Source organism: Elgaria multicarinata, chromosome 19 (assembly GCF_023053635.1).
Source record: "Elgaria multicarinata webbii isolate HBS135686 ecotype San Diego chromosome 19, rElgMul1.1.pri, whole genome shotgun sequence".
Classification (NCBI taxonomy): domain Eukaryota; kingdom Metazoa; phylum Chordata; class Lepidosauria; order Squamata; family Anguidae; genus Elgaria; species Elgaria multicarinata.
The window spans coordinates 12899612-12926100 of record NC_086189.1 but is presented as its reverse complement, the minus strand read 5'-3'; the positions used below and the strand labels follow the sequence as shown (position 1 = coordinate 12926100).

Sequence of the window (26489 nt, the reverse complement as noted above, 5' to 3'; positions counted from 1 at the left end):
AGGCTATGTTTGGGTGGGCACAACCCCTTGGTACTGGACACGCCCCCTTGGGGGCAACCATGTTGTCCTCCTTTTTGGTTTCCAAAATATGGTCACCCTAGCCTATAAGGCCATCGAGTCCAATCCCCTGCTCAGTGCAGGAATCCACCCTAAAGCATCCCTGACAGATGGTTCTCCAGCTGCCTCTTGAAGGCCTCTAGCATGGGAGAGCCTATGACCTACATAGGTCATTGGTTCCATTGTCGTACTGCTCTAACAGTCAGGAAGTTTTTCCTGATGTCCAGACGGAATCTGGCTGCCTGTCACTTGAGCCCCTTAATCCGTGTCCTGCACTCTGGGAGGATCAAGAAGAGATCCTGGCCCTCCTCTGGGTGACGACCTTTCAAGTCTTTGAAGAGTGCTCTCATGTCTCCCCTCCATCTTCTCTTCTCCAGGCCCAGTTCTTTCAGTCTCTCCTCATAGGGCTTTGTTTCCAGACCCCTGACCATCCTCATTGCCCTTCCTTGGTAGTTGGAAAACTGAAGTAGAGCCTCTAGACCTTTTTTGCTCCATTCCCCCCTTTCACCATTGTTCAGAATATAATTCCCCCATTCCCAAGATAGTCTAACTCAAAAGCTGAATTCCAAATAATACGCATATAATATTGAAAATCTTTTATTTTTCCTATATTAGTCCCATTCAAAGGGGCAACGCAAAGCATGGCCCCTTTTACATTCTCAGCTCCCATGCTTTGCGTTGCCCCTTTAAATGGGAAGCTTGAAACTTCTAGGATTGCGAGGGAGGGAGGGAAAAGAGAGCAAAGGCCTGGCTTTTGCAGACGACAGGACACTTTTCTGGGATGTTTTTAATAACATGTGTAGGAAGACATAATGTACCGGACATCATACTTTGCTGAATAGTGGTCCCAATTCCCCCCTTGGAACTCTAAAATTCTCCCCTTGTTGAGAACCCATGCTCTAGACAGTCTTTATATTAACAAAGCCGGAGATAAATTTTAGATGGCATTCTCTTAGATAATAGAAGGTGTTGTCACTGCTGATAAGAAGATGATCTCTTCGGTCAATGAAAGAAAGCAACTGAGAAGTGTGCACTGTCAACCAAGATCTATTGAATCACTGACTCTGGAGGATTAGCTTAGTGATTCAATAGATCTTTCCCTTTCATCACCATGGGATGGTATTGCTCTAGTCACAACCAGTTCCTCATTAATGGGATGACGGTTTCGTTGTTTGTCAGCAGAGTGACTGATGCAGGGGAGGTTACTCAGCAAAGCTGTACATGTCAGCACATTTACTAGGACAGAGGTTGGCTAATGACAGATCAGGACCTACCAGTAGATCTCCAAGTGATTTGCAATGGATCAGCAAAGATTTTGAAATGAAGAAGTCTTGGGGATTCTAAAGGAGCAGATTTTTGTGTGACGTGCTGTGAGCTTTAAAAAAAATTATTAAAAAAATAAATAATATAAATAAATAAATAAATAAATAAATAAGAAAAAATCCTGAGTTCAGAATTCTAAAAAAGGAAAGAATTCTATATGTGTTTTGCACCAGGCTCCAGTTAGCAGATCTCAGGGTTTTAGAGAAAAGCAAAGCATGAAGAAGTCCACACACACGTAACTAGGAGGCAAGTCCCACTTAACTTGTGATCATTTACTTTCAAATAATGTTTCTTTTCCTTCCTTCCTTCCTTCCTTCCTTCCTTCCTTCCTTCCTTCCTAGCAGTCCTGTAGATAGTTTCATGCTACATGTAGGTTGGCCACTTATGTACTGTACATCATCATCATCATCTGTATTTGCATACCGCCCCATAGCTGAAGCTCTCTGGGCAGTTTACATGTCCAAGTTCAGAGGCTGCCAGCAATCCATAAGAACATCAGAAGAGCCCTGATGCTGGATCAGACCAAGGGTCCATCTAGTCCAGCACTCTGTTCACACAGGGGCCAGTCAGCCATCGGCCAGGGATGGACAAGCAGGACATGGTGCAACAGCACCCTCCCGCCCATGTCCCCCAACAACTGGTGCACACAGGCTTAATGCCCTAAATCAGCCTTCCCCAACACAGTGCCCCCCCAGATGTTTTGGAATACAACTCCCATCATCCCCAGCCCTGGCTGGGGATGATGGGGACTTTAGACCAAAATATCTGAAGGGCGCGACATTGGGGAAAGCTGCCTTAAATGCTTTTATCACCTGCCTTATTTATTTATTTTATTTATTTATTTATTACATTTCTATACCGCCCAATAGCTGGAGCTCTCTGGGCGGTTTAACCAGAGCTCTCTGGGCCTTTAACCAGGCCAATTATGAACCGCTAAATAAACAATGGCTCCTTCATTTCATCTTCGATTTGGGAAGCCATGCAAACCTGATGCAACGCGCACATACGTGCGTACACACCTGAACCGCTTCTTTCTCCTAAAAAGGACATGTGTACAAAACGGGCCTGTCGCAAAGGATAACTCGTCCCGACGAGGTTCTTTTTCAAGACTTAATCTCACCGACCTTTCGCCAGTATGCGTCTGTTTTGCTTTGGGAACCGCCGCTACGTTCCTCTACGCGACCTTGGAACCAGCACCTTCAGACACATCCTGCTCTTTCCTTTCCATGATAATATTTGCTGTACCTGCCGGACGAGAGCACCACGGAGCAAAATTCGTTATATGCACACGTGTGTGAGAGATCATTGGGGAGGTCAGAGGGCTGGACTAGATGGACCCTTGGGACAACATCCCCCACTGTACGGGAGGGCAGCAAGGTACATTAGGGGGCATAGGGCAGACTTCTTTAGGAGATTCAGGGAGGGCAGCTGCCTTACTTTGCCAAATGGTTGGGCCAACCCCAGCTCTGATTCAGTGCAATGCTGCTTCACATATTCTGTCTGTATGGTTCTCTTGTTGCAATGATGCAACACGCTATAAAATACACACACACAGAGATGCAGATTTGAATTCAGCCTTCCTCAACCTGGTGCCTTCCAGACGTTTTGGACTTTAACTCCCAACATCCCCAGCCAGCATGGCCAATGGTCAGGAATGATGGGAGTTGTAGTCCAAAACATCTAGAAGGCACCGAGTTCGGGAAGCCTGCTCCAATGAAATGATGATTTCTAATAGCTTATTTCTAATTACCAATGAGGTGTTTTCCCAAGCTGCCCCAGGCCATCTAGATTCTAGAACAGTTTGTTCTAGAAAACAAACTGTTTATGACATCAAGGGTTTCTTCTTCTTCTATTCTCTCTCTCTCTCTTTTTTCTCTGTGCCTCTCTGAATAGGCTTTCATCCTCCCACCATCCAACCACCATGAGGGCAGCTGATTAAAAATCCTGGTTGACTGATTTGCTGCTCCTTGTTGAGCAGGGAACGAATTGCTTTCAGACATCATGAGAAAAGGTCAGAGTTGCTGAGCCAGGGTGGGTAGGGGTGGGCAGGGCTACAGTGATACTGGGCCTGTTCAAAAGACACCTTAAACCATGGCTTTAACCACAGTGGTTAAGCCAGAAAGCCAGGCTGTGTTCAGAAGACACCTTAAACCATGGCTTTAACCACGGTGGTTAAGCCAGAAAGCCGGGCCGTGTTCAGAAGACACCTTAAACCATGGCTTTAACCCCGGTGGTTAAGCCAGAAAGCCAGGCCGTGTTCAGAAGACACCTTAAACCACGGCTTTAACCACGGTGGTTAAGCCAGAAAGCCAGGCCGTGTTCAGAAGACACCTTAAACCATGGCTTTAACCACAATGAATAAGGCTTTTTGCTTTATTGACCATGGTTAAAGCCATGGTTTAAGGTGTTTTCTGAACGGAGCCACTGTGTATATTAACTTGTATATTAACATTTATTTATTTATTTGTTACATTTATATACTGCCCCATAGCCGAAGCTCTCTGGGCGGTTTACAAAAGTTAAAAACAGTAAACATTAAAAAAAAAAGTATACAAGATTTAAACCATCAAAACATAAAAACAATAGTATGAACACAACAGTATCCATTTAAAAACAAAAGTTCTGGGGTCCGTTAAAAAACAAACTTAGCGTTGTTAAATGCTGTTAAATGCCTGGGAGAAGAGGAAAGTCTTGACCTGGCGCCTGAAAGATAACAGTGTTGGTGCCAGGCGAGCCTCATCGGGGAGGGGGCCACCACCGAAAAGGCCCTCTCCCTTGTTGCCATCCTCCGAGCTTCCCTCGGTGTAGGCACTCGGAGGAGGACCTTAGAAGTTGAGCGCAGTGTACGGGTAGGACCTTAGATGCTGGGGCGGCTGCGTATACCTACAAGGTTTTAAAAGTGGAAATATAATGTGCAAATGAAAGACCAGAAATGTAACGTGTGAATAAGACAAACAACAGGCACAGTGCTATTCAACCTCAAGCCCATGAGTCAAATCCGGTCCACCCGGGGTAATAATCCAGGTTTGACCTGATAGCTCCACCCTCATTCCCCAATCTGCTTTTGTGCTTTCCAGCCCAGCCCTGGTATTTTTGACCTCCCTCTTTCGCTTTAAGCCCTGCTCACCAATGGAATGTGGAGATCTGAAATTGAATTTGGCTCCAGGTCAACACTCCTGTCCTACATGTACATGCATCAGAGAGCCACGGTTCATGGTGCTCCCTGACAAGGATGTACGCTCGTTGGCGAACCCAGGTTCGCTCTCACGTAACGGGCAGGATCTATTCCTCGCTCAGGCTGATACGGAGTTATGGGAGGAAGGTGTTTGGGACAACCCAGTCCCATATCTATCAAGTCAAGGGGGGGCGGGTGTATAAAGGGTGAAACTGAACTGTGTACAGTTCTGGTCACCACACCTAAAAAAGGATATTATAAAGCTGGAAAAAGTGAAGAAAAGGGCAACGAAAGTGATCAAGGGGCTGGAGCATCTCCCCTGAGGGAAGGTTACATCAGCTGGGATTGTTTAGCTTGGAGAAGAGGAGACTAAGGGGAGACATGATAGAGGTGTACAAAATTATGCATGGTGTGGAGAATACGGATAGGGAGACATTGTTCTCCCTCTCTCAAAATACTAGAACCCAAAGGGGTCATCCCATGAAACTGATTGGTGAGAGATCCAGGACAAATAAAAGGAAGGACTTCTTCACACAGCGCGTAGTTAAATTATGGAACTCACTGCCACAAGATGTAGTGATGGCCACCAATCTGGATGGCTTCAAAAGGGGGTTGGAAAAATTCCTGGAGGCAAAGGCTAGCCATGGCTACTAGACCTGATGGCTGTGTGCTACCTCCAGTATTCAAGGCAGTAAGCCTGTGTGCACCAGTTGCTGGGGATCATGGGTGGGAGGGTGCTGTTGTACCATGTCCTTGCTTGTTCATCCCTGGTCGATGGCTGGTTGGCCACTGTGTGAACGGAGTGCTGGACTAGATGGACCCTTGGTCTGATCCAGCAGGGCACTTCTGATGTTCTGATGAGATGTTGTCTTTCAAAATTACGTTTGTTGTATCTTTTAAAGAATGCTGGGTTGTTGTTTTTCATTCTACTGTGATTTTATTGTAGACCACATTGAGGGCCCCGGTGGTCAGAGAAGTGATATAAATACTTTTAATGAAAAAAAATGATGGGGTACGCAAATCCCTTAGTTTGAGGGTTTGTCCCCACATGCATCTGCTGTCCATATCACCCCATCTCTGCAAATCTTCTGTCCACATCTCCGCCCACCCCAGATCCACTCGCCCTGGATCCATTTGCCCACGACTCCCCACTCTCTGTCCTCCAGATTCATTCCTCTCCTACAAGGATAAACATTTGTTGTCAGTCAGGGATGAATTCTAAAATCAGAGGAACTGAACCTAAGCTTCTGCTCTCTTCTTGTGGTCTTCTCTCCAAACTACTGAAATATAGATTGTGAATTCATTGGAACAGGGAATCTTCTCCTTTGTGTATCTGCTTTTATTTATTTATTTATTTATTTATTTATTGTATTTATATCCCGCCTTTTTTCCTCCAAGGAACCCAAGGTGGGGTACATAATCCTCCTCTCCATTTTATCCTCACAACAACCCTGTGAGGCAGGCTGGGCTGAGAGTTCCTGACTGGCCCAAAGTCACCCAGTGGGTTTCCATGGCCGAGTGGGGGACTAGAACCCGGATCTCCCAACTCTCAGTCCAACACTTTAGCCACTACACCACACTTGAGTATGTTACACTGTAAAGTACCAGGTACACTGTAACTCCAAGGGATGGGACCAGATTATTATTATTATTATTATTATTATTGTTATCATCATCGCTGTCATCTTGTTGTTACTCTGTATAGAGCCATAAGTGTGCATATCACCAAAATGAATTAAAAGATGTCACACGTTTTGGACTCACAGTCCAATTCTACATGTGCTTAATTTAGAAGTGAATCTTGTTGTCTTTTGAGGAACATATTCCATATTTATTTATTTATTTATTTATGAGATGTCTACCCCTACCCTTCAAACTTTAGGGTGACCATATGGAAAAGAGGACAGGGCTCCTGCATCTTTAACCGCAATGTGTCATCTGAAACCAATCAGGCCGTCTGGTCCAACCTTCCTCAACTCGGTGTCTTCCCAAAGTTTTGAACTACAGCTTCCATCATCCCCAGCCAATACAGTCAATGGATAGCGATGGTTGGAACTGTAGTCCAAAATACCTGTAGGTTGTGGAAGGCTGTGTTAGTCTTTAATAAGATGCTACAAGACTCTGTTATTTTCGAAGCAACTGACTTTGGGATTACCCCTCTAGACACTGGAATTGTTCCCTCTAAACCATCTTCCTGCCTTTTATATAGACCACTTTCATAGTGCTATATCTTGCTTGGTGTGGCTCCTGCCTTTTATATAGACCGCTTTTAAAGTGCAATGTCCTGCTTTGTGTAGATTAGGCCCAGGACACCGCCCACGCCTGCATTTAAAACCCACCTTCGCTGATATTTGAAGGCGGCCAGTCTGGGCTCGATCTACACCAAGCAGGATATAACACTTTAAAAACGTTTTGAAAACAGTATATGTAATGTGTCCTGAGCCTGAACAGTTGTCATAACCATTATAAACTGTTATAAGCAGCAGGATCTACGCCACTGCTTTCTAACGGTATTGGCCACCGTTGGGGCCCAGGCCCCGCTCCATAGACCGTTTCCAACCCGCTTTCAAAACGTTTGATCCTGCTTGGGTGTAAATCTGGCCCCGGAGCTTCTCTCCAGGCAAGCTCTCAGGCTCCCGCCTGGTGCAAGAAACTCGAGCCTGGCGGTGGGTCCAGGCTACCGCCGGCCTTCCGGCTCCTCCTCCAGCATGGGAGCCACGGGGTGGGGCTGGAGGGGGCGGGGGCGTCTATAAGAGCGGCCGCCGGAGCGGAGGGAAGGCGGCTGGTCCGTCACTGTGCCAAAAAAGCCATCGCGCCGCCGGCCCATCTCGAGCGCCGCGCGCCCCGGGCAGGTAAGCCGGCAGTCGCCGGGCCAAGGCTTCCCTCCGCCGCTAGCTCGCGAAGCAGCCCCGGTTGGACTTGGCTTGCGAGTAGACCCTCGGCGGAACGCGGCGCTGGGGGGCGCCACGAGCCCCGCTGAGTCGCTGCCAGGAGGCGGCATGCGTAAAGGCGCGCCGGCTCTGGGGCAGCCCGGCTCTCCGCCTCGCGGGTGGAGCGGCCGCCGGGGCCCGGGTTTCCCTATCCGGCAAAGGGCCGCCGCTGCTTCCGCAGGAGGCGCGCCCAGCGACGGCACCAACCGGCGGAGGTCTGTGGGTGGAAACGGCAGCGGGAGAGCGGGGGTTTTCTCGCTCCGGTTGGGGAGGGGGCGTCTTTACGCACGGCTTTTCCGTCTCCGCGTAATGCAAGGCTGAAACTTAGTCCAGCTTCTTCTCCACGTGGCGCCGCGTTCTGTAAAGTGGCTGCGAAGGGGAGGCGGATCGTTGCTGTTGGAGGAGCGGCGGCGGCGGCGGCGGCTTCTGCCTCCCGGTAAGCGCCCTCGACCCGCGGGGTGGCCAAACGCGCTGCGGCCCCAGGCGCAACGGCTGCGCGCCTCCTACCACTCCTCTGGCAGGTCAACAGAAAAAGCCGTCTGGAGCGCCCCAACGTGGTACCCCTCAGATGTCTTGGACTCCAACTCCCATCGGCCCCAGCCAGCATGGCCGATGATCAGGGATGATGGGGTTTGTAATCCCAAATATCTGGAAGCTACTACATTGGGAATGGCTTGGGTATAAGCTGGTTCTTGGGTATAAGCTAAGGTGACCGGGGCCCTTTCTACACCTAAGGGTTATCCCAGGAAAATGGAGGGATTGTCCCTGCCTGCTCCTGGGATCCCCTGTGTGTCATTTGGACGCACAGTAACGATCCCGGGATATAGGGCTGGCGTAGACATGCCCCCCATATGAAAAGAGGGACAGGGCTCCTGTAAATTTTAACAATTCTATTGAAAAGGGATGCAGCACCTGGTGAAATTCCCTCCATCGCAAGGGTTAAAGCTGCAAGAGACCTGCCCTCTTGACCAGATGCAAAAGAGGGCAGGGCTCCTGCAGCTTTAACTGTTGTGATGAAGAGGGAACTTCACCAGGTGCTGCGTGTGTACAAATGACACCAAATTCCCTTTTCAATACAGCTGTTAAAGATACAGGAGCCCGGTCCTCCTTTCCATATGGTCACCCTATATAAGCCCCTCTCCCGATGATATGAAATGATGATAATAAAAACAGCTTGGCTGTTCTTAATAATACTGAAAGTACATTCTTTTGCATCATACGATAATCTCTCTTTTAAAGCCACCATCACCAGAAACTCGGGTTTTTTTTTACCGTTTTTAGTTTTACTTTCACACTTGTAAAAATTGACATCTTAACTAGGAAGACTAAAATTGACGATAGTTGCTTATGGGGGGAAGGAAATCCAGGGATGATTAAAGCACGACAAAGAAATGAGCGAGGTTTTGAGTACAACAGAACTCTTTCTTCAGCCTGGATGTCCTTCAGCCCCCAAAAAGAAAGTGGAAGGAGAGATTTAGACGGCAATCCTTCTTAGCTGGAAGTAAGCCACATTGAGCTCAGTGGGATTTACTACTTAGTAAACATGTATAGGATTGCACTATTATTTTGATTTTACATACGTTTGTCTGGCTTTTCCGTACGTCTATGTGTGAGTTAGCTAACAGTATATTAAAAGCATGTATGCTAGCACAACCTAATTTATGTTAGCGTTAGTGTCGCATTGGGTACTGTCCAGGGCTTACCAACTAAATATTTTCCCCAAAGTAAAAAGGGATCTTCCAGCTTCCCAAGTGGCTAGCACAAAATGTCCTGCACTCCCCCAGAGCAAGCTAGAGGGGTGGGGAGTGGGCCAAGGCAGTATCCCCCATTGCTATTCGGAATGAGACCTGCCAATGCTCTCTGAGCATCATAGAATCATAAAATAGTAGAGATGGAAGGGGCCTATAAGGCCATCGAGCCTATAAGGAGATTCGCCAACTTAACAGTCTTTTGGCATTTAAGAAAGCTATAAAGACTGGTCTAATCCGGCAGGCCTATCCAGTGGGATTTTAGGATGCTTTTAGGATATATTTTTTTTAGGAAGTTTTAACAATGTATGCTATGTTTTTAATCAGTATTTTATATTTACTGTTGTTCCCCGCCTCGATCAGGATGGTGAGGCGGGTAAGAAATAAATTTATTATTATTTATTATTATTATCGAGTCCAACCCCCTGCTCAATGCAGGAATCCACCCTAAAGCATCCCTGACAGATGGTTGTCCAGCTGCCTCTTGAAGGCCTCTAGGGTGGGAGAGCCCACCACCTCCCTAGGTCACTGGTTCCATTGTCGTACTGCTCTAACACTCTGGTCACTCAGATCTCTCTGGTCTGAATCATAGAATCATGGAGTTGGAAGGGGCCTGTAAAGCCATCGAGTCCAGCCCCCAGCTCAATGAAGGAATCCACCTTAAAGCATCCCTGACCGATGGCTGTCCAACTGCCTCTTGAAGGCCTCTAGGGTGGGAGAGCCCACCACCTCCCTAGGTCATGGGTTCCATTGTTGTACTGCTCTAGCAGTCAGGAAGTTCAAATCAAGAGGGCCTTAACACAAGTTTCTAGACCTGATTAACGACCCTTGAGCCTTGGGGGTGTGATTAGTGCAATCTTGCTATCAGGGCGGGTGGTGTGGCACTTTCCAGGTAAGTGTTCAGCCCCCGCCTGCCATTTCATAAGTAACTGTCCTTTCTCCGTTTGGTTAAAACTGGAATGAAACTTGCAAAAGGCAGGGCAAGGAGGCACTTGTTTTGTTTGGTAGTGCTTTATTTTGTTTTTAGTTTAAACAATATGTGTATCAACCTCCACCCCTCGGCCAGTGTTTCCAGTGCAGTTAACATAAGCAATAAAATATAATGTGTTGGGGCCAGACTTAGTTGTAGTTAGATTAACCCATTGAAATGAATGGGACTTGGGTTCGTTATAGAATAGCAGAGTTGGAAGGGACCTACAAGGCCATCGAGTCCAACCCCCTACTCAATGCAGGAATCCACCCTAAAGCATCCTTGACAGATGTTATAACTAACTTGAGTTCCATTTATTTCAGTGGATCTGCTCAGAAATATGGCTAAAAGCTCCATCACACGGGGTTAACACGCTCCCTATGTTTTCCTTCCTCAGTTACTTCCTATTTTCAAAAGAGGAAGTACCCAACGAACACGAGGCCCGTTGAGTCCGCTGTTCTAATGGTGCTGATTCTCCTGCACACAGCAGGAGAGAGCAGCGATTCCGAGTTTAAAAATACATCAGACTTAAGGCTTCATCCCTGTTTCCCTCGAATTATAGCTGTCGTCGTTGTTGTTAGCTAAATCACACCCCGGGTGGCAGCGCTCCTAAAATCCTTTGCATACCAGGGAAAGGGTTTAAGGGGGGAAATGTCAAAAAACTCATAAAAAACAACGGATGACCCAATCTGATTCAAATTTGGTATGCTTAAAGCTCTCCTTAATATCTATTACTATGCCACTTTTGATGTCTTTATCTTTAAAGCTTATGCAGAGGTAAGCATTTGTTTAACTTGTTCTTTAAACATATCAAATCCTGCTCTTGCGCCCCCCCCAGTGGCCGCTCGGAAAACAACAAATGATTCGCTCCAAAAGTAGTAGCAAAATAGGTCGTGTCTTTTGGCTTTATGGCACAATTAAAGCAGGATGCAGGGGAGTGCTTCCCAGTCAAAGCAGATTATAAGCTGGAAAACTTCGGAGTCCTTTGCACGCAATTCGCAGTGATTGCACAGTATAACCCTGGTGTGATAAAGCTCTTAAAGAGGGGTTTTTTGTTGCGCAAGGAGGGACAGAAGGGTTGGAAGGCACGCGGGAGGCAGACGATGTCATGTGAGGGACCTGAGAAAACTCCGTGAGTGCCCAGTAATGAGCGTGCAATAGAACACTTGTCGGATGGAGCTTTAAGTCTGGGTCTAGTCCAATTAAAATTAGTGATGCAGTGTTTATGGTGCAAACCTATGCATGTTTACACACACACAAAAAAGTCCTACAATTCATTCCCCAGCCATTTATAGGATTATGCCCTGGGAGAAAGTTCCATTGAACTCTGAGGCCATAGCTAGACCTAAGGTTTATCCCTGGATCGTCTATTAAGTAAGATTTAGGCCACAGCTAGACCTAAGGTTTATCCTGGGATCATCCAGGGTTCACCCCTGCCTGAGCACTGGATCCCCTGTGTGTCACCTAGGTGAACAGGTTTGACCCCTGGGGAGATCATTCCATAATTGGGGAGCCACCACAGAGAAAGCCCTCTCCCTTGTTGCTATATTCCGAGCCTCCCTCGGACTAAGCACCCAGAGGAGCACCTTAGATGTTGAACATAGTGTATGGGGAGGTTCATGTCAGGACAGGCATTCTGTCGGGTATTGTGGTCCTGGGCCATGTAATTAGCTACCATAAGACATAGTGATGGCCACGAAACAGAGGCAGTAAGCCTATGTACACCATTTGTTCAGGAACATGGGCAAGAGGGTGCTAATACACTCATGTCCTGCTTGTGGATTCCTGGTAGACAGCTGGTTGGCCAGAATGCCAACCATAGAATGCTGGACAAGATGGAGCCTTGGTCTGATCCAGCATGGCTCTTCCTATGATCATAAGGTTACAATAAAATTATGACACTGATGGTAGATTTTATTGATCTGGGTGCATGGGTCATGCCCTACTGGATACTCCAGATTTTCCGTGATAGCAAACTTCTATCCAGCAGGAAGCAACGCAACAGGGTTCTGCCCTTAATCTCCTACATGGGAAGCCTGGGTGCAAATAGACATTTTGCGAGTCTAATTCGGTGGGCCTGACTGTTTCCGACGGCCGTGTCAAAACCCTCCTTTCTTCCCCCAGATTGCCACCATGTCTGTGTCGCACAGTTCCAAGCTAAACAAGGGGGTCAGAGACCAGTACATGAAGCTACCCCAAGGGAAAAAGGTGATGGCCACCTATGTTTGGATCGATGGAAGCGGAGAAGGCCTTCGCTGTAAAGCCAGAACCTTGAACCAGGAACCAAAGAGCATTGAAGGTAAGGCTGGGCGTGGGTTGCCTCATTCTTGGTTTCAGGCAGCTGGCTCAGGTCGACTCAGCCTTCCATCCTCCCGAGGTCGGTAAAATGAGTACCCAGCTAGCTGGGGGAAAGGTAATAACGGCCAGGGAAGGCAACGGCAAACCACCCCGCTATAAGGCCTGCCAAGAAAACGTCAGCGAAAGCTGGCATCCCTCCAAGAGTCAGTAATGACTCAGTGCTTGCACGAGAGGTTCCTTTCCTTCCTTCCCCTAAATAACTTCCTCTCTTTTCCGCTACTCCTTCCAATCTGGGTTTACAGCTGTCCTAACACTAGAGCTAAGCAGCAGTCTCCTTTTGAGTTAGAAACTTGCCTGATCCTTTTTAACAGCAAGAGAAATAATCCACGGCCGAAGCACCTAGTTTGGAATTCTTTCTTTCTTTTGCCTTCCTGAACGTTTGCTCAAGAACTATTGGAAGCCTTTTAAAGTTACCTTTTGGGGATTCTTAACTGTGGGTGGGACGGGCTGAGGTTGTTAGTGCCACCAGTTTATCCCAAATCATGGCAACCAGTCTGAAAGTTGTTGGTAGCAGTGAGTTCCGTTTGCTCAGCCCATGTGTCGATAATGCCTTTTTGTAGGGAAATAGCACCACAAGGCGAGGAATTGTTTTATTAAACATGTGTGGCTGGGTAAGATGAATCGAACACTGATAATCAGACTCGTCAGCTTGACAGTCTTTTAGCATTCAAGAAACTGTCAAGACTGATCTCTTCCAGCAGTCCTATCCAGTAGAATTTTAGGATATTTTAGCACCGTATTTCTTCGATTGTAAGACGCACACTAATTTCAGTACCACCAACAGAAAAAAACAAACCCTAAGACACAACCCGCGATTCTAAGACTCACCTCATTTTTAGAGATGTTTATATGGGGGAAAAAGTGGGTCTTAGAATTGAAGAAGTAGCGTATGTTTTTAGGATGCTTTTAGGATGTTTTTAAACAGTGAATTAATCAGTTTTTAATCAGTATTTTATGTATTTTATGCTTAATGTTGTTCTCCGCCTCGATCCCATCGGAGAGGCGGGTAAGAAATAAATTATTATTATTATTATTATTAACTGAACATAAGAATCTGCCTTATACTGAGTCTTATGTCTTCTCGATCATCCCAGAGCGCAGGACACAGAATACAGGAAGTGACAGGAAGCCAGATTCCAGATGGACATCAGGAAAAACTTCCTGACTGTTAGAGCAGTACGACAATGGAACCAGTTACTTAGGGAGGTGGTGGGCTCTCCCACACTAGAGGCCTTCAAGAGGCAGCTGGACAACCATCTGTCAGGGATGCTTTAGGGTGGATTCCTGCATTGAGCAGGGGGTTGGACTCGATGGCCTTATAGGCCCCTTCCAACTCTACTATTCTATGATTCTATGAGTCAGCCTGTTGGTCCATCTAGCTCAGTACTCTTGACACTGACTGGCAGAGGCTGTCCATTGTTTCAGGGGTATGGCGACCCTGGGGATTGAACTTGGAATCTAGGTGCTCTACCACTGGGGTATGGCCTTTCACCTAGCTGGCACATGGTCCTTTTTTGGTCGACCTCTGATCAGAGCTGATTAGGTGGCCGGTAGTGGTGTAGTGGTTAGAGTGTTAGACTGGGACTCAGGAGATCTGGGTTCTAGTCCCCACTCGTCCATGGAAACCCACTGGGTAACTTTGGGCCAGTCACAGACACTCATCTCAACCTACCTCACAGGGTTGTTGTTGTGAGGATAAAATGGAGAGGGGGAAGGATTATGTACGCCACCTTGGGTTTCCTTGCAAGAGAACAAAAAATGGTGGGATATAAATGTAATAATAAATAAATAAATTAGTTAGTTTATATCCTGACTTTTGACCACCCCCCCCCCCAAAAAAAGGAAAGGTGGCCAGCATATAAAATCCAGGTCAAAAACAAAATCTTGATTAAAAGATAACATAAAAACAAATAAACACAACAATAAAAGAAATAAACATCACCAGCCAATTGAAACCCCCTTTATCAGCAGATCAGCTTATATGCCAAAGACCTGCCTGAATAAAGACAACTTTGCCAGCCAGTGGAAAGGTAGCAGAAAGGATGGGGGAAGGGCAAGGCGTTTCAGAGCCTGGGAATGGCCCCCGAGAAGGCCCTCTCTTGCATCCCCACCAAAACATTCCTCTGATGGTGGTGGTACCAAGGGAAGGACTTCCCTGAAGATTGGCCAAGATCCAGCAACCCATTGTCTAAGACTTCTCCTGGAACTGCTGAGCAGAAAGGAAACGTTCTTTGGCCCCTGCCAGCAGCCAGGGGACCTCGGACGCCTGGGAGTTGCAGCCTTTCTCCTCCCAGGAGAAACATCATAGCAAGGGGAAGGCCAGGCTAATCCCTTATGTCAGCCAGAAGAAAGCAGCTTGGAGCAGAAAACACTCAACTCCAAATGCCCATGGCCCTAGGATTGCAGGACTGTATTCTTTCAACCTGTCACATGTAAGCTGCCTTGGGGGTCGTTTTATTGGAAGGCTGGCAATAAAATCTCTGAAATCAATAAATGGGAAAACTCCTCCTTTGGTCCCTCCTGTAGATCTCCCCGAATGGAACTTTGATGGCTCCAGCACGGCACAAGCTGAAGGGTCCAACAGCGATATGTTCTTGATACCCGTTAAGCTATTCAGGGATCCTTTTTGCCTCGACCCAAATAAGCTCGTGTTGTGTGAGGTTCTGAAATACAACCGGAAACGGGCTGGTAAGTCTTCTTACGTTGGTCTTTCCCCATTGGTCTGTTTCGTGTGACTACGAAAGGGCAGATATTGGCCAATGCCTGTGATGTGGAAAGACGGAAACCAAGTCCCTCCTGCCAATAATGGCCCTGTTCAGAAGACACCTTAAACCATGGCTTTAACCACGGTGGTTAAGCCAGAAAGCCAGGCCGTGTTCAGTAGACACCTTAAACCATGGCTTTAACCCCGGTTGGTTAAGCCAGAAAGCTGGGCTGTGTTCAGAAGACACCTTAAACCACGGCTTTAACTATGGTGAATAAAGCAAAAAGCCTTACTCGCTATGGTTAAAACCATGGTTTAAGGTGTCTTCTCCAATATCTTTCCAGACCTCAACCTTGCACTGCAATTAGACCTTTTCCAAGTCTTAACTGCAGCTCGGAGGGGGGTTTATTATTTATTTATTTATTTATTTATTTAGAATATTTATATACCGCTCCCCATTGGAAAATTTTGGAGCGGTGTACAAAATAAATTTATTTCCAGATAGTCACTGCTGGGAAGGGTTAACCCTCTGCTCCCCACGTTCTGACGCCCACCCCAGGACTGCAATTAGGCTTTGAAAGAGCTTTCCATCAGAGCCAATGGAAGGCTTTTTTAAAAAAGCCTCATTTCAGTGTGAGAGGAATTTGGGAGGGGTTGCAGCTCTGAAAGGAGTGGTTAACTCTTCCTTCCCCGTAAAGTGGCACACACTGTACCAGGAAGAGATTCCTTCTGCCTTTTCTCTCCAGTCAAAAATGCACCAACGTATATTTTTCGCTTCCCTCCCAAAAGGCACTCAAAACTGTGTGTAGATGTGCAAAACTGTGTGTGCGCACGCAATGAATTTGAATATCTTTTAAAACTGGGAATGGTGTGTTTTGAATTTTTAACTCTTCTTCCAAACTTACTTAGGAGCACAAATGACGGGGGAATTTTTTGCAAAACTCCGCTACTGACATTCCAAAATCCAACATTTAGACAGATCAGAAACCAAAGAGTTATGGGAATAACAGTGACAAAGAGGAACTAAAAGCATCCATTTAGCTCTGAGTAAAATAAGCAATTTGGGAGTGAGGGGCACCTTTCTCAGTCTTTCTACTTGTGGAAATAGCCCTTTGATTTGATTTGATTTCTTACATTTATATACCGCCCCATAGCCGAAGCTCTCTGGGCAGTTTACAAAAGTTTTAAACAGTGAACATTAAAAAGTATACAAAATTTAAAACCATCAAAAACATAAACAGCATCCATTTAAAAACAACGGTGCTCGGGTCCGTTAAAATACAAATGTTAAATGCTGTTAAATGCCTGAGAAAAGAGAAAAGTCTTGACCTGGCACCGAAAAGATAACAATGTTGGCGTCAGGTGAGCTTCATCGGGGAGATCATTCCATAATTGGGGGGCCACCACTGAAAAGGCCCCCTCCCTTGTTGCCATCCTCTGAGCTTCCCTCGGAGGAGGACCTTAGATGTTGAGCGCAGTGTACGGGTAGGTTCATGTCAGGAGAGGACTTACATTATCTTTGGACTTACATGACCTTTTGTCTCAAAAAGAAAACAATGATACAAAACCTTTCCTTTTCCGCAGAGACCAATTTGAGGAACAACTGTAATAAAGTAATGGACATGGTCAAAGACAGCCATCCTTGGTTTGGAATGGAGCAAGAATACACTTTGCTGGGCATTGATGGGCACCCGTACGGCTGGCCGGAAAACGGGTTTCCAGGCCCACAAGGTAAGGATAAGGTTTTGAGCCGGAGGGTGATCAGTGTTATTATTTTTATTTATTTATTTATTTATATAGCACCATCAATGTACATGGTGCTGTACAGAGTAAAACAATAAAATAGCAAGACCCTGCCGCATAGGCTTACATTCTAATAGAATCATAATAAAACGATAAGGAGGGGAAGAGAATGCACCAAACAGGCACAGGGTAGAGTAAAACTAACAGTATAAATTTACTATCAAGGGCTACTAGCCCTGAAGGTTGTGTGCTACATCCAGTATCCGAGGCAGTAAGCCTGCGTGCACCAGTTGCTGGGGAACATGGGTGGGAGGGTGCTGTTGCACCATGTCCTGCTTGTTCATCCCTGTCCAATGGCTGGTTGGCCACTGTGTGAACAGAGTGCTGGACTAGATGGACCCTTGGCCTGATCCAGCAAGGCTGTTCTGATGTTCTGATGTTCTACAGAAAAAACAAATCTGGTGTGATGCAAATCTCTAGCTATCACACCTGTACTGTCCGTAGCCTGCAAGACAGGCAACCGTTTCCCTTCCGCGACATTGCTTGCAGCCTGCAAGGCATTGCACAAAAGTTTCCGCTCAAGTACCAGTATGGTTGTGAAACTTTCTCCTCTCCCATTTATTTATTTTATGTATTGCAAATGCCTTCTCCATGTGAAAACTTCCTGGTTACACGAGAACCAGTATAGTTGTGAAACTTCCCCCCCCTCATTTAATTATTTAATTATTGCAAATGCCTTCTCCATGTGAAAACTTCCTGGTTACACGAGAACCAGTATAGTTGTGAAACTTTCCCCCCCTCTCATTTAATTATTTAATTATTTATTTATTGCAAATGCCTTCTCCATGTGAAAGCGTCCTGGTTACAGAAAGGCACGTGGTTCTGACCCTTAAGGTTTGACGCAAGCAAGTCTGAACTGGGAAAAACAAGCCACATACTGGGGGTGGAGAGATCAAAGGCAAGAGATATAATAGGCCTGCTTCTTCTTGTTTTTCTTTCCTCATTTTTTAAAAAATAAACACTGTTTAAAAGGCCGTCTCCTTTAATGTACGACAATTTAAGAGGAGGAAGGGAATTCATGCTTCATAATCTGTTTTAAAGGAGGAAAATACTATTATTCACCATTTCCCAGTCACTCTTCAGTATAAAACTTCCCAGAATGCAGTACAGCTGATAATAAAAGCAAAACAGGAAGATAAAAATCTAAGCCCATCTTCTTCGCTCGCCGCTCTGACCATGTTACTCCACTTCTGAAATCATAGAATCATAGAACAGCAGAGCTGGAAGGGGCCTGCAAGGCCATCGAGTCCAACCCCCTGCTCAACGCAGGAATCCACCCTAAAGCATCCCTGACAGATGGTTGTCCAGCTGCCTCTTGAAGGCCCCTAGTGTGGGAGAGCCCACCACCTCCCTCTTCATTGGGAGCCCACATCAATCTCTTCATTGGCTTCCAATTCACCTCAGAATCCAATATAAACTTCTCCTGTTGACCTACAAAGCTTTTCACAGTCTAGCTCCTTCCTATCTTTCCTCTCTCATCTCACACCATTGCCCCGCTCGTGCTCTTCGCTCCTCTGATGCCATGTTTCTCACCTGCCCAAGGGTCTCTCCTTCCCTTGCTCGGCTTCGTCCATTTTCTTCAGCTGCCCCTTACGCCTGGAACGCTCTTCCAGAACATTTGCGAACTACAAGTTCCATCGCAGTTTTTAAAGCTCAGCTAAAAACTTTTCTTTTTTCTAAAGCTTTTAGAACTTGGTTTTGATCTGACTTTTATACTGTTAGTTTTACTCTCCCCTGTGCCTGTTCGGTGCATTCTCTTCCCCTTCTTATTGTCTTATTATGATTCTATTCGGATGTAAGCCTATGCGGCAGGGTTTTGCTATTTTATTGTTTTACTCTGTACAGCACCATGTACACTGATGGTGCTATATAAATAAATAAATAAATAAATATGGCCTCAGAGTTCAATGGAACTTTCTCCCAGGGCATAATCCTATAAATGGCTGGGGAATGAACTGTAGGACTTTTTTTTTTTGTCTAAACGTGCATAGGTTTGCACCATAAACACTGCGTCACTAATTTTAATTGGACTAGATCCAGACTTAAAGCTCTGGACGATCCAGGGATAAACCTTAGGTCTAGCTATGGCCGAAGAGAGTCAAGCCTCTTGGTTTGTGCCTTCATTCTCTCTCGCTCTCTGGGCCCATTCAGAAGACACCTTAAACCATGGCTTTAATCACAGTAGTTAAGCCAGAAAGCCAGGCTGTGTTCAGAAGACACTTTAAACCAAGGCTTTAACCATGGTGAAGAAGGCTTTTAGTTTTATTCACCGTGGTTATAGCCATGGTTTAAGGTGTCTTCTGAACAGGGCCTCTCTCTCTCTGTCTCTCTCTCTGTCTCTCTCTCTCACACACACACACACACACTCTCTCTCTCTTTTGCTATCTCTCCTCCCCTTCCTTTCTCTTCCTTGTTTTTGGGGAAAGTTTTACTTGTTGAGAGAAGGAGACGGAGCTGCTTCACTTCAGGCACGGTTTCATTTATTTATTTTAAATTTATGTTTGACAGCGAAACGGCTGCTGCCGTGACCTCTCACTGCTGCTCCTTATCCGTTTGCTCTTTCCTGGCCCCTGCACTGCGGCAGGCTCTGGTGGTGGGTGAGATGGGGCGATTAGTTGGGAGACGGAAGATTGGCTGCCGGCCAGGAATTGGGCACGGAGAAGAAACCTGCTAATCCAGTTTCGCTTCATTGCCAGAGAACGCTCTTGAGCTTTCCACAGAACCACCAGTTGGTCGTCCTGCCCATGCCTGAAAAATCCACTCCCTCCCAGTGGAGTCCAGCACACGCATGCTGGTGGCCAGTACGGATTAAAAAAACAACACACCAGTAGTTCCTCGGGGGGGGGGGATATTCTGAGACATTCCCAGTATTCCCATAACCAGCAACAGAAATAATGCAGAGCAGAGGAACACTTAACACAAACACTTAAGGACCAGGGGAAATCGAGAGCAGGAAGCAGTAGGGCTGGGCTCTCATAGAACCAAAAAATAGTAGAGTTGGAAGGGGCCTATAAGGCCATCAAGACCAACCCCCTTCTCAATGTAGGAATCCATCCTAAAGCGTACCAGACAGATGGTTGTCCAGCTGCCTCTTGAAGGCCTCTAGTGTGGGAGAGCCCACCACCTCCCTAGGTCACTGGTTCCATTGTCGTACTGCTCTAACAGTCAGGAAGTTTTTCCTGATGTCCAGCCGGAATCTGGCTTCCTGTCACTTGAGCCCGTTGTTCTGTGTCCTGCACCCTGGGATGATCGAGAAGAGATCCTGGCCCTCCTCTGTGTGACAGCTTTTCAAGTATTTGAAGTGTTCTATCATATCTCCCCTCAATCTTCTCTTCTCTTCTCTTCTCTACCCTCTTTGACTCAGCCAGAGGGCCGCCCGTGCAACCAGTCAATGCAGTAACGCATAGAGTAAAACTGCTTCATCATAACGGCAGGAATTTGGAACCTCCACCTCGATGGCCTTATAGGCCCCTTCCAAATCTACTATTCTATGAGTACATTATAGAAAGCCAGCTTCCATGGATTGAGGTTCTATGACTGCTTTCACCACTGTTGTATCTCCATATGGCGATGGGGAGGAGACCTCTCAAATGACACCCCATTGAAGACAATTGGGGTAGGCAATGTGGTCTAGGTTTTAGAGCAGGGGAATGCAACCAGGAACCCTCCTGAAATTTTGGACTACAAGTCCTTTAAACCCCAGGCGGTGTGACCATTAGTTGGCAATTATGAGGGTTGTAGTCCAAAACATCTGGAGGACATCCAAGTTTTGTACTCATGCCCTAACCATTGTACCATCCTGTCCTTTCTGGTGGTGGGGAAGAGCAGTGATGCTTGTGGAGTTGGCAGGGCCGGGCGGGCAATGCAGTTCTCCGTTCTCTTTGAGCTGATTAGGACTGTAGGGTTGGGAGCCTGAAGGACGCTGAAGGAAAGCAGATCCATGATCCTGAATGTGTGTCAATTGAACACGTTGTAACTTCCTTTCCAGGGCCCTATTATTGTGGGGTTGGGGCGAACAAAGTCTACGGGCGTGACATCGTCGAAGCCCACTACAAGGCCTGCCTTTACGCCGGGGTGGAGATCTGTGGCACCAATGCTGAGGTCATGCCTTCTCAGGTATTTACAAGCCAGCTACTACGGCTCCCTTTGGGCCCCATTCAGAAGACACCTTAAACCATGGCTTTAACCGTGGTGGTTAAGCCAGAAAGCCAGGCAGGGTTCAGAAGACACCTTAAACCATGGCTTTAACCGTGGTGGTTAAGCCAGAAAGCCAGGCGGGGTTCAGAAGACACCTTAAACCAAAGCAGGTGCTCCATCGAAACACTTTTAACACTCTCCCTTGCCTTTCTCCCTGTAGTGGGAATTCCAGGTGGGACCGTGTGAAGGGATTGAGATGGGGGATCACCTGTGGATGGCGAGATTCATTTTGCACCGGGTCTGTGAAGATTTCGGGGTCGTGGCCACCCTGGATCCCAAGCCAATGACGGGCAACTGGAACGGCGCTGGATGCCACACCAACGTCAGCACCAAAGAAATGAGGGAGCAGGGGGGAATCAAGTGAGTGGATTTCTCAACGGTCTAGAGCCCGATTGCTATTGGCTGAACTTTTAAGGGAGGTGCCTGTGGGTGGAGCCAGAGCTCGGAGGTCCCTCCAAAGACCGTGCCAACATTGGCTACATCTCATCATGTGCTGCTTTCCTTTCGATGCCTGTTGACATTCTTTATTTATGAAATTTATATGCCACCTTTGGGGCGCAGCTCTGCCAAGGCGTACAAACGTAACGAAAGCAGCCTGAAATGTATTTATTTTTAAATGCATCCATAATGATTCAGTTACAAAACAACTGCAGTTTAACAGCATAACACCTTTAAAAGCACACACCATAAGTTATGTCTTTATTATTGCATTTATATCCCGCCGTTTTTCCTCCAAGGAACCCAAGGCGGCAGACATAATGCTCCTCCTCTCCATGTTATCCTCACAACAACAACCCTGGCCAGTGTGATTTAGTGGCTAAAGCGTTGTCGGACTGGGAGTCAGGAGATCCGGGTTCTAGTCCTCACTCAGCCATGGAAACCCACTGGGTGACTCTGGGCCAGTCACAGACTCTCAGCCCAACCCACCTCACAGGGTTGTTGTTGTGAGGATAAAATGGAGAGGAGGAGGATTGTGTATAGAGATGTGAAGGGCTGGAAAAAAATGGGAAAAAACCTTTTTCCCCCGTTTTTTTCCAAAGCTTTTTTCGGGTTTTTTTCCAAAAAAATGAAGAAAAAACGGATTACGGGATGTTTTATTTTAGCATGATAAATAAAATGTTTAAGACAAGGTGTCCAGATATTTACTTCTCCAAATGATTTCTAAAAACTGTACAGTATCAGATTATTACAATGCCTGTGCACCGAGGACAAGCAAGTCCTAGGTTGCAAACTGAGACTACAACTCTCAAATGCAAGAGCAAGATGCATTTCTGCCTCCAGGGGGCAGCACTTCCATGGAAGTAGAGACTGAAATTAATACTGATAGCTATGGGTCAGAAAATGAGTCTGATTAAATTTCATGCATATTCATTGAATATTGGTTCCCCCATTTTTCTCAGTTCTTTTTATGGGAATGGGGACTTTATGTCTTGACACTGGAGGACTAGCAGAGACATAAATAATTTCCTTTGTTACTAATGTTGATGGTTTCTCAGTTGCTGTTTTTTTTAAAATTGTTTTTTGCCTGCTCCTCATAAACTGGCAGAACCAAAGAGATTCCTTACAGTTCAGGTGTTCCTAACAGTTCAGGAGCTTGTAGTTCTATTTGTTACCCAAAAATAGTTTTTTTAAAAAAAAAAGTAAATTAAATTTGTAATAATTGTTTGAATACACTACTTTTAATATACCAAATGTAATAATTTTATGCCAAACCAACTTGGACATAATTACATTTTATGTTCCTGAAGTAACAAAGTGACTTTCAATCTGTAAAAAGTGCTAATATTGCATTATTTCAATTTTTCCGAAAATTTCCATTTTTCCACGAAAAACTGGGGAAAAAACTGTTCTTTTCCATGACTTCAAAATTTCCAGAAATTTTACATCTCTAATTGTGTACACCGCCTTGGGTTCCTCAGAGGAAAAAAGGCGGGATATAAATGTAATAATAAATAAAATTTAAAAAGTCTGCCTGAGATCAGTGAGGAGAGCCAGTGCGGTGTAGTGGCTAAAGCGTTGTTGAACTGGGAGTCAGGAGATCTGGGTTCTAGTCCTCACCCAGCCATGGAAACCCACTGGGTGACTCTGGGCCAGTCACAGACTCTCAGCCCAGCCTACCTCACAGGGTTGTTGTTGTGAGGATAAAATGAAGAGGAGGAGGATTGTTCCTTGAAGGGAAAAAAGGTGTGATATAAATGTAATAATAAATAAAATTAAAAAACATCTGCCTGAGATCAGTGTGGAGAGCCAGTGCGGTGTAGTGGCTAAAGCGTTGTTGAACTGGGAGTCAGGAGATCTGGGTTCTAGTCCTCACCCAGCCATGGAAACCCACTGGGTGACTCTGGGCCAGTCACAGACTCTCAGCCCAGCCTACCTCACAGGGTTGTTGTTGTGAGGATAAAATGAAGAGGAGGAGGAGGAGGATTGTGTGCCCTGCCTTGGGTTCCTTGAGGGGAAAAAGGCAGGATATAAATGCAATAATAAAAAAGAAATCTCTTTCCACCCTCCGTTAGGTTCATTGAAGCAGCGATAGACAAGCTGAGCAAACGGCACCAATACCACATCCGTATGTACGACCCTCGCGGCGGGCAGGACAATTCCCGACGGCTGACGGGCCAACATGAGACCTCCAACATCTTCGAGTTCTCCGCGGGGGTCGCCAACCGGGGGGCCAGCATCCGAATCCCCCGCCAAGTGGGGCAAGACGGCTGCGGCTACTTCGAGGACCGCCGGCCCTCTGCCAACTGCGACCCGTACGCCGTCACGGAGGCCATTGTGAGAACCGTCCTCCTCAACGAAACGGGTAACGAAACCAAAGAGTACTCGGATGAAACGCGGCTGCAGAGGGCGGTACTCACAGACTAAAGCGTCCGTGGCTCTTAAAATGTGGTCTCTGCCAATTAGTAAACATCCATCTTCCGTAGCCTCCCTTCTGGTATTGTCACCTGTTGACTCAGAAACCATCTTTCTGTATTTTTAAGGAGTGGAAATTATTTTTCCTAGCAGAGTTTTATGGGTTCCTGGGTTGCTTTTTTTTCCCTTTTCTTTTTTTTTTAAAAAAAGGATCATAATGTGGGGTTTACAGAAATGGGGTTTATTTTTTCAAATTGATTTTATACTGTGGCCGGAGGGTGTATAGGAGAGCAAATCTTGTATGAAGGGAGCGTAAATTCTGCTTAAGAATGACTACTCCAACCACCCCAGCTCTATTTGCGAGGAAACAATAAAACCTAGGTTCTTGACTGCTTGTTCGCCAATGTTGATTAAATCGCTTCCATTTCTGTCTGTACCCATCCTTGAACCAGAACATCGGGTCTGACTACTCAGACAGCTTTTCCCGACCTTAAGGTCTCCCAAGTCAGGTTGAACTGCAGTTCCTGTCATCCCCAACCACCATGGTGAATGGGATGCAATGATGGGAGTTGTCATCCAACAATGTCTGGAGACCCAGGGTTGGGAAAAGGTTGCACTACTGCAGCTTTCCCTAACTTCTAGAAGTTTTGGACTTTTTATTTATTTTTTATTAATTATTACATTTGTATACCGACCCATAGCTGAGGCTCTCTGGGTGGTTTACATAGGATAAAAACTCTTATAAACAGTATGCAAAAAATTTAAACCACGAAAACATACGATTTAAACCCACAAAAACATACAAGAACAAACCCAGGCGAATTACATATTGCTAAATGCCTGGGAGGAGAGAAAAGTCTTGACCTGGCACCGAAAAGATGACAATGTTGGCACCAGGCGGGCCTCGTCAGGGAGATTGTTCCACAATTGGGGGGCCACCACGGAAAAGGCCCTCTCCCTTGTTGCCATCCTCCGAGCTTCCCTCGGAGTAGACACTCGGAGGAGGACCTTAGATGTTGAGCGCAGTGTACGGGTAGGTTGATGTCGGGAGAGGCGTTCCATCAGGTATTGCGGTCCCAACCACCCTTTGACCCTAGCTAGCATAGCCAATGGACGGGAATGCTGGGAAGTGTAGTCCAAATGGTCTGGATAGCACCAGGTTGGGGAAGACCGTCCTACTGTATGAAGATAACCAGCAGTCAACAAATACGGACATCGTGACAACGAAGAATAAAGAAGACGGCAGTTCTTTCTTCTTGCCCAACCAATCAGCTGCTCATAGAGGGACAACTCACACTTGGCACAAGTCTGAACTGATTGGTTGCAGAGGGGTTTTGAACTTCAGCCAAGAGTCACATGTTCTTCGCCCCTGCACGTCCACCTGTAGAAAGCCTTTCTTCATTCTCCAGCACCGCTTTCAACTGGCTTCCCTCCATTCCATCTGTCCACACCAGAAAGAAAAGGGGGGGAAAAACATGCTTTGCACCAGCTCACTTCGTTTCCTCCTCTGGAGGTTGACTACCAGGATCATGAAGAGGAGCTGCTGCAAGGAAGGAAGAAAAACCTGGAGCAGACTTTAGGAGGGGAAGATTGTTATCCTAGCCATTTTTTCCTTTCCTTTTTCTCTTCTTTAGCCCTGGCCCCCAACTATACGACAACGTGATTGCTCCTCGTTAAATACAAACCCGAATTTTCATTGATTCGAATCTAGGGAAAGAGTGTCACACTGCAGCAGCAATAGCGATTTATTTCCTGATTTTTTTTATAGTTCAGTTATTAATGCGCACATGCGCATATACGATGGTACGGAGTACAGACGATGGAAGCTATAAATTTTATATGCGTTGCTCCGCAGATTCATATAACAGACAAACCAGGGGCGGGGGAGGAATGATGCAGCAGAATCAGAAAATTCAAATTACAAATGATGCGAAGGAACGAGGCAGCCGATAGGTGGGAAATTAGCCAATCATGTTGTCGTACCCTCAAAGCTCCGCCCACATGTCAAAATGCAATTTAAGTGCCCCAAAGACTCACAACCATAACACGGTGCAAACTCGGGCATGATCCAAAAGTCGCGGTAAATCGCAAATGCGTATATGCGCATTATCGCGTTCAAAACCCTGTGGTACGGCGAATGGATGGCTGTGTCCTGTGTCCAGAAACGCAAATATGCGCATTTAGGTCAGGGGTAAACAAGCCATATAGACAAGCCTCTGGTTTTGAAAATGGAGCCATGCTGAGCTGTCTTCTTTAATTTTGCATGCAAAAGGTCCCAGTTCAATTCCTGACATCTCCACTTAGAAGAATCAGCTAAAGGGTTGGGGAAGACCTTTCTCCGGGTGAGATCCTGGAGAAGAAGGCTCAGCTA

The 26489-nt window shown here is 46.2% G+C and overlaps 1 protein-coding gene across 1 annotated transcript; it reads left to right on the top strand.

Annotated features, from left to right (window-relative positions):
• The first annotated feature begins 7342 nt into the window (after positions 1-7342).
• LOC134411288 (glutamine synthetase) lies at positions 7343-24587 on the top strand. The gene is made up of 7 exons (XM_063145014.1): positions 7343-7407; positions 12328-12502; positions 15088-15249; positions 16850-16996; positions 21057-21184; positions 21426-21625; positions 23779-24587. The coding sequence occupies exons 2-7, from the start codon at positions 12337-12339 to the stop codon at positions 24128-24130; spliced, it is 1155 nt and encodes a 384-aa protein (XP_063001084.1). The 5' UTR covers positions 7343-7407; positions 12328-12336; the 3' UTR covers positions 24131-24587.
• Positions 24588-26489: the final 1902 nt, after the last annotated feature.

Bases quoted from the DNA above. Each gene is read 5' to 3' on its own strand.
- LOC134411288 (XM_063145014.1), top strand. From the start codon at position 12,337: ATGTCTGTGTCGCACAGTTCCAAGCTAAACAAGGGGGTCAGAGACCAG. The intron at 12,503-15,087 runs GTAAGGCTGGGC...TCCCTCCTGTAG, and splicing joins GGAACCAAAGAGCATTGAAG to ATCTCCCCGAATGGAACTTT. The intron at 21,626-23,778 runs GTGAGTGGATTT...ACCCTCCGTTAG, and splicing joins AGGGAGCAGGGGGGAATCAA to GTTCATTGAAGCAGCGATAG.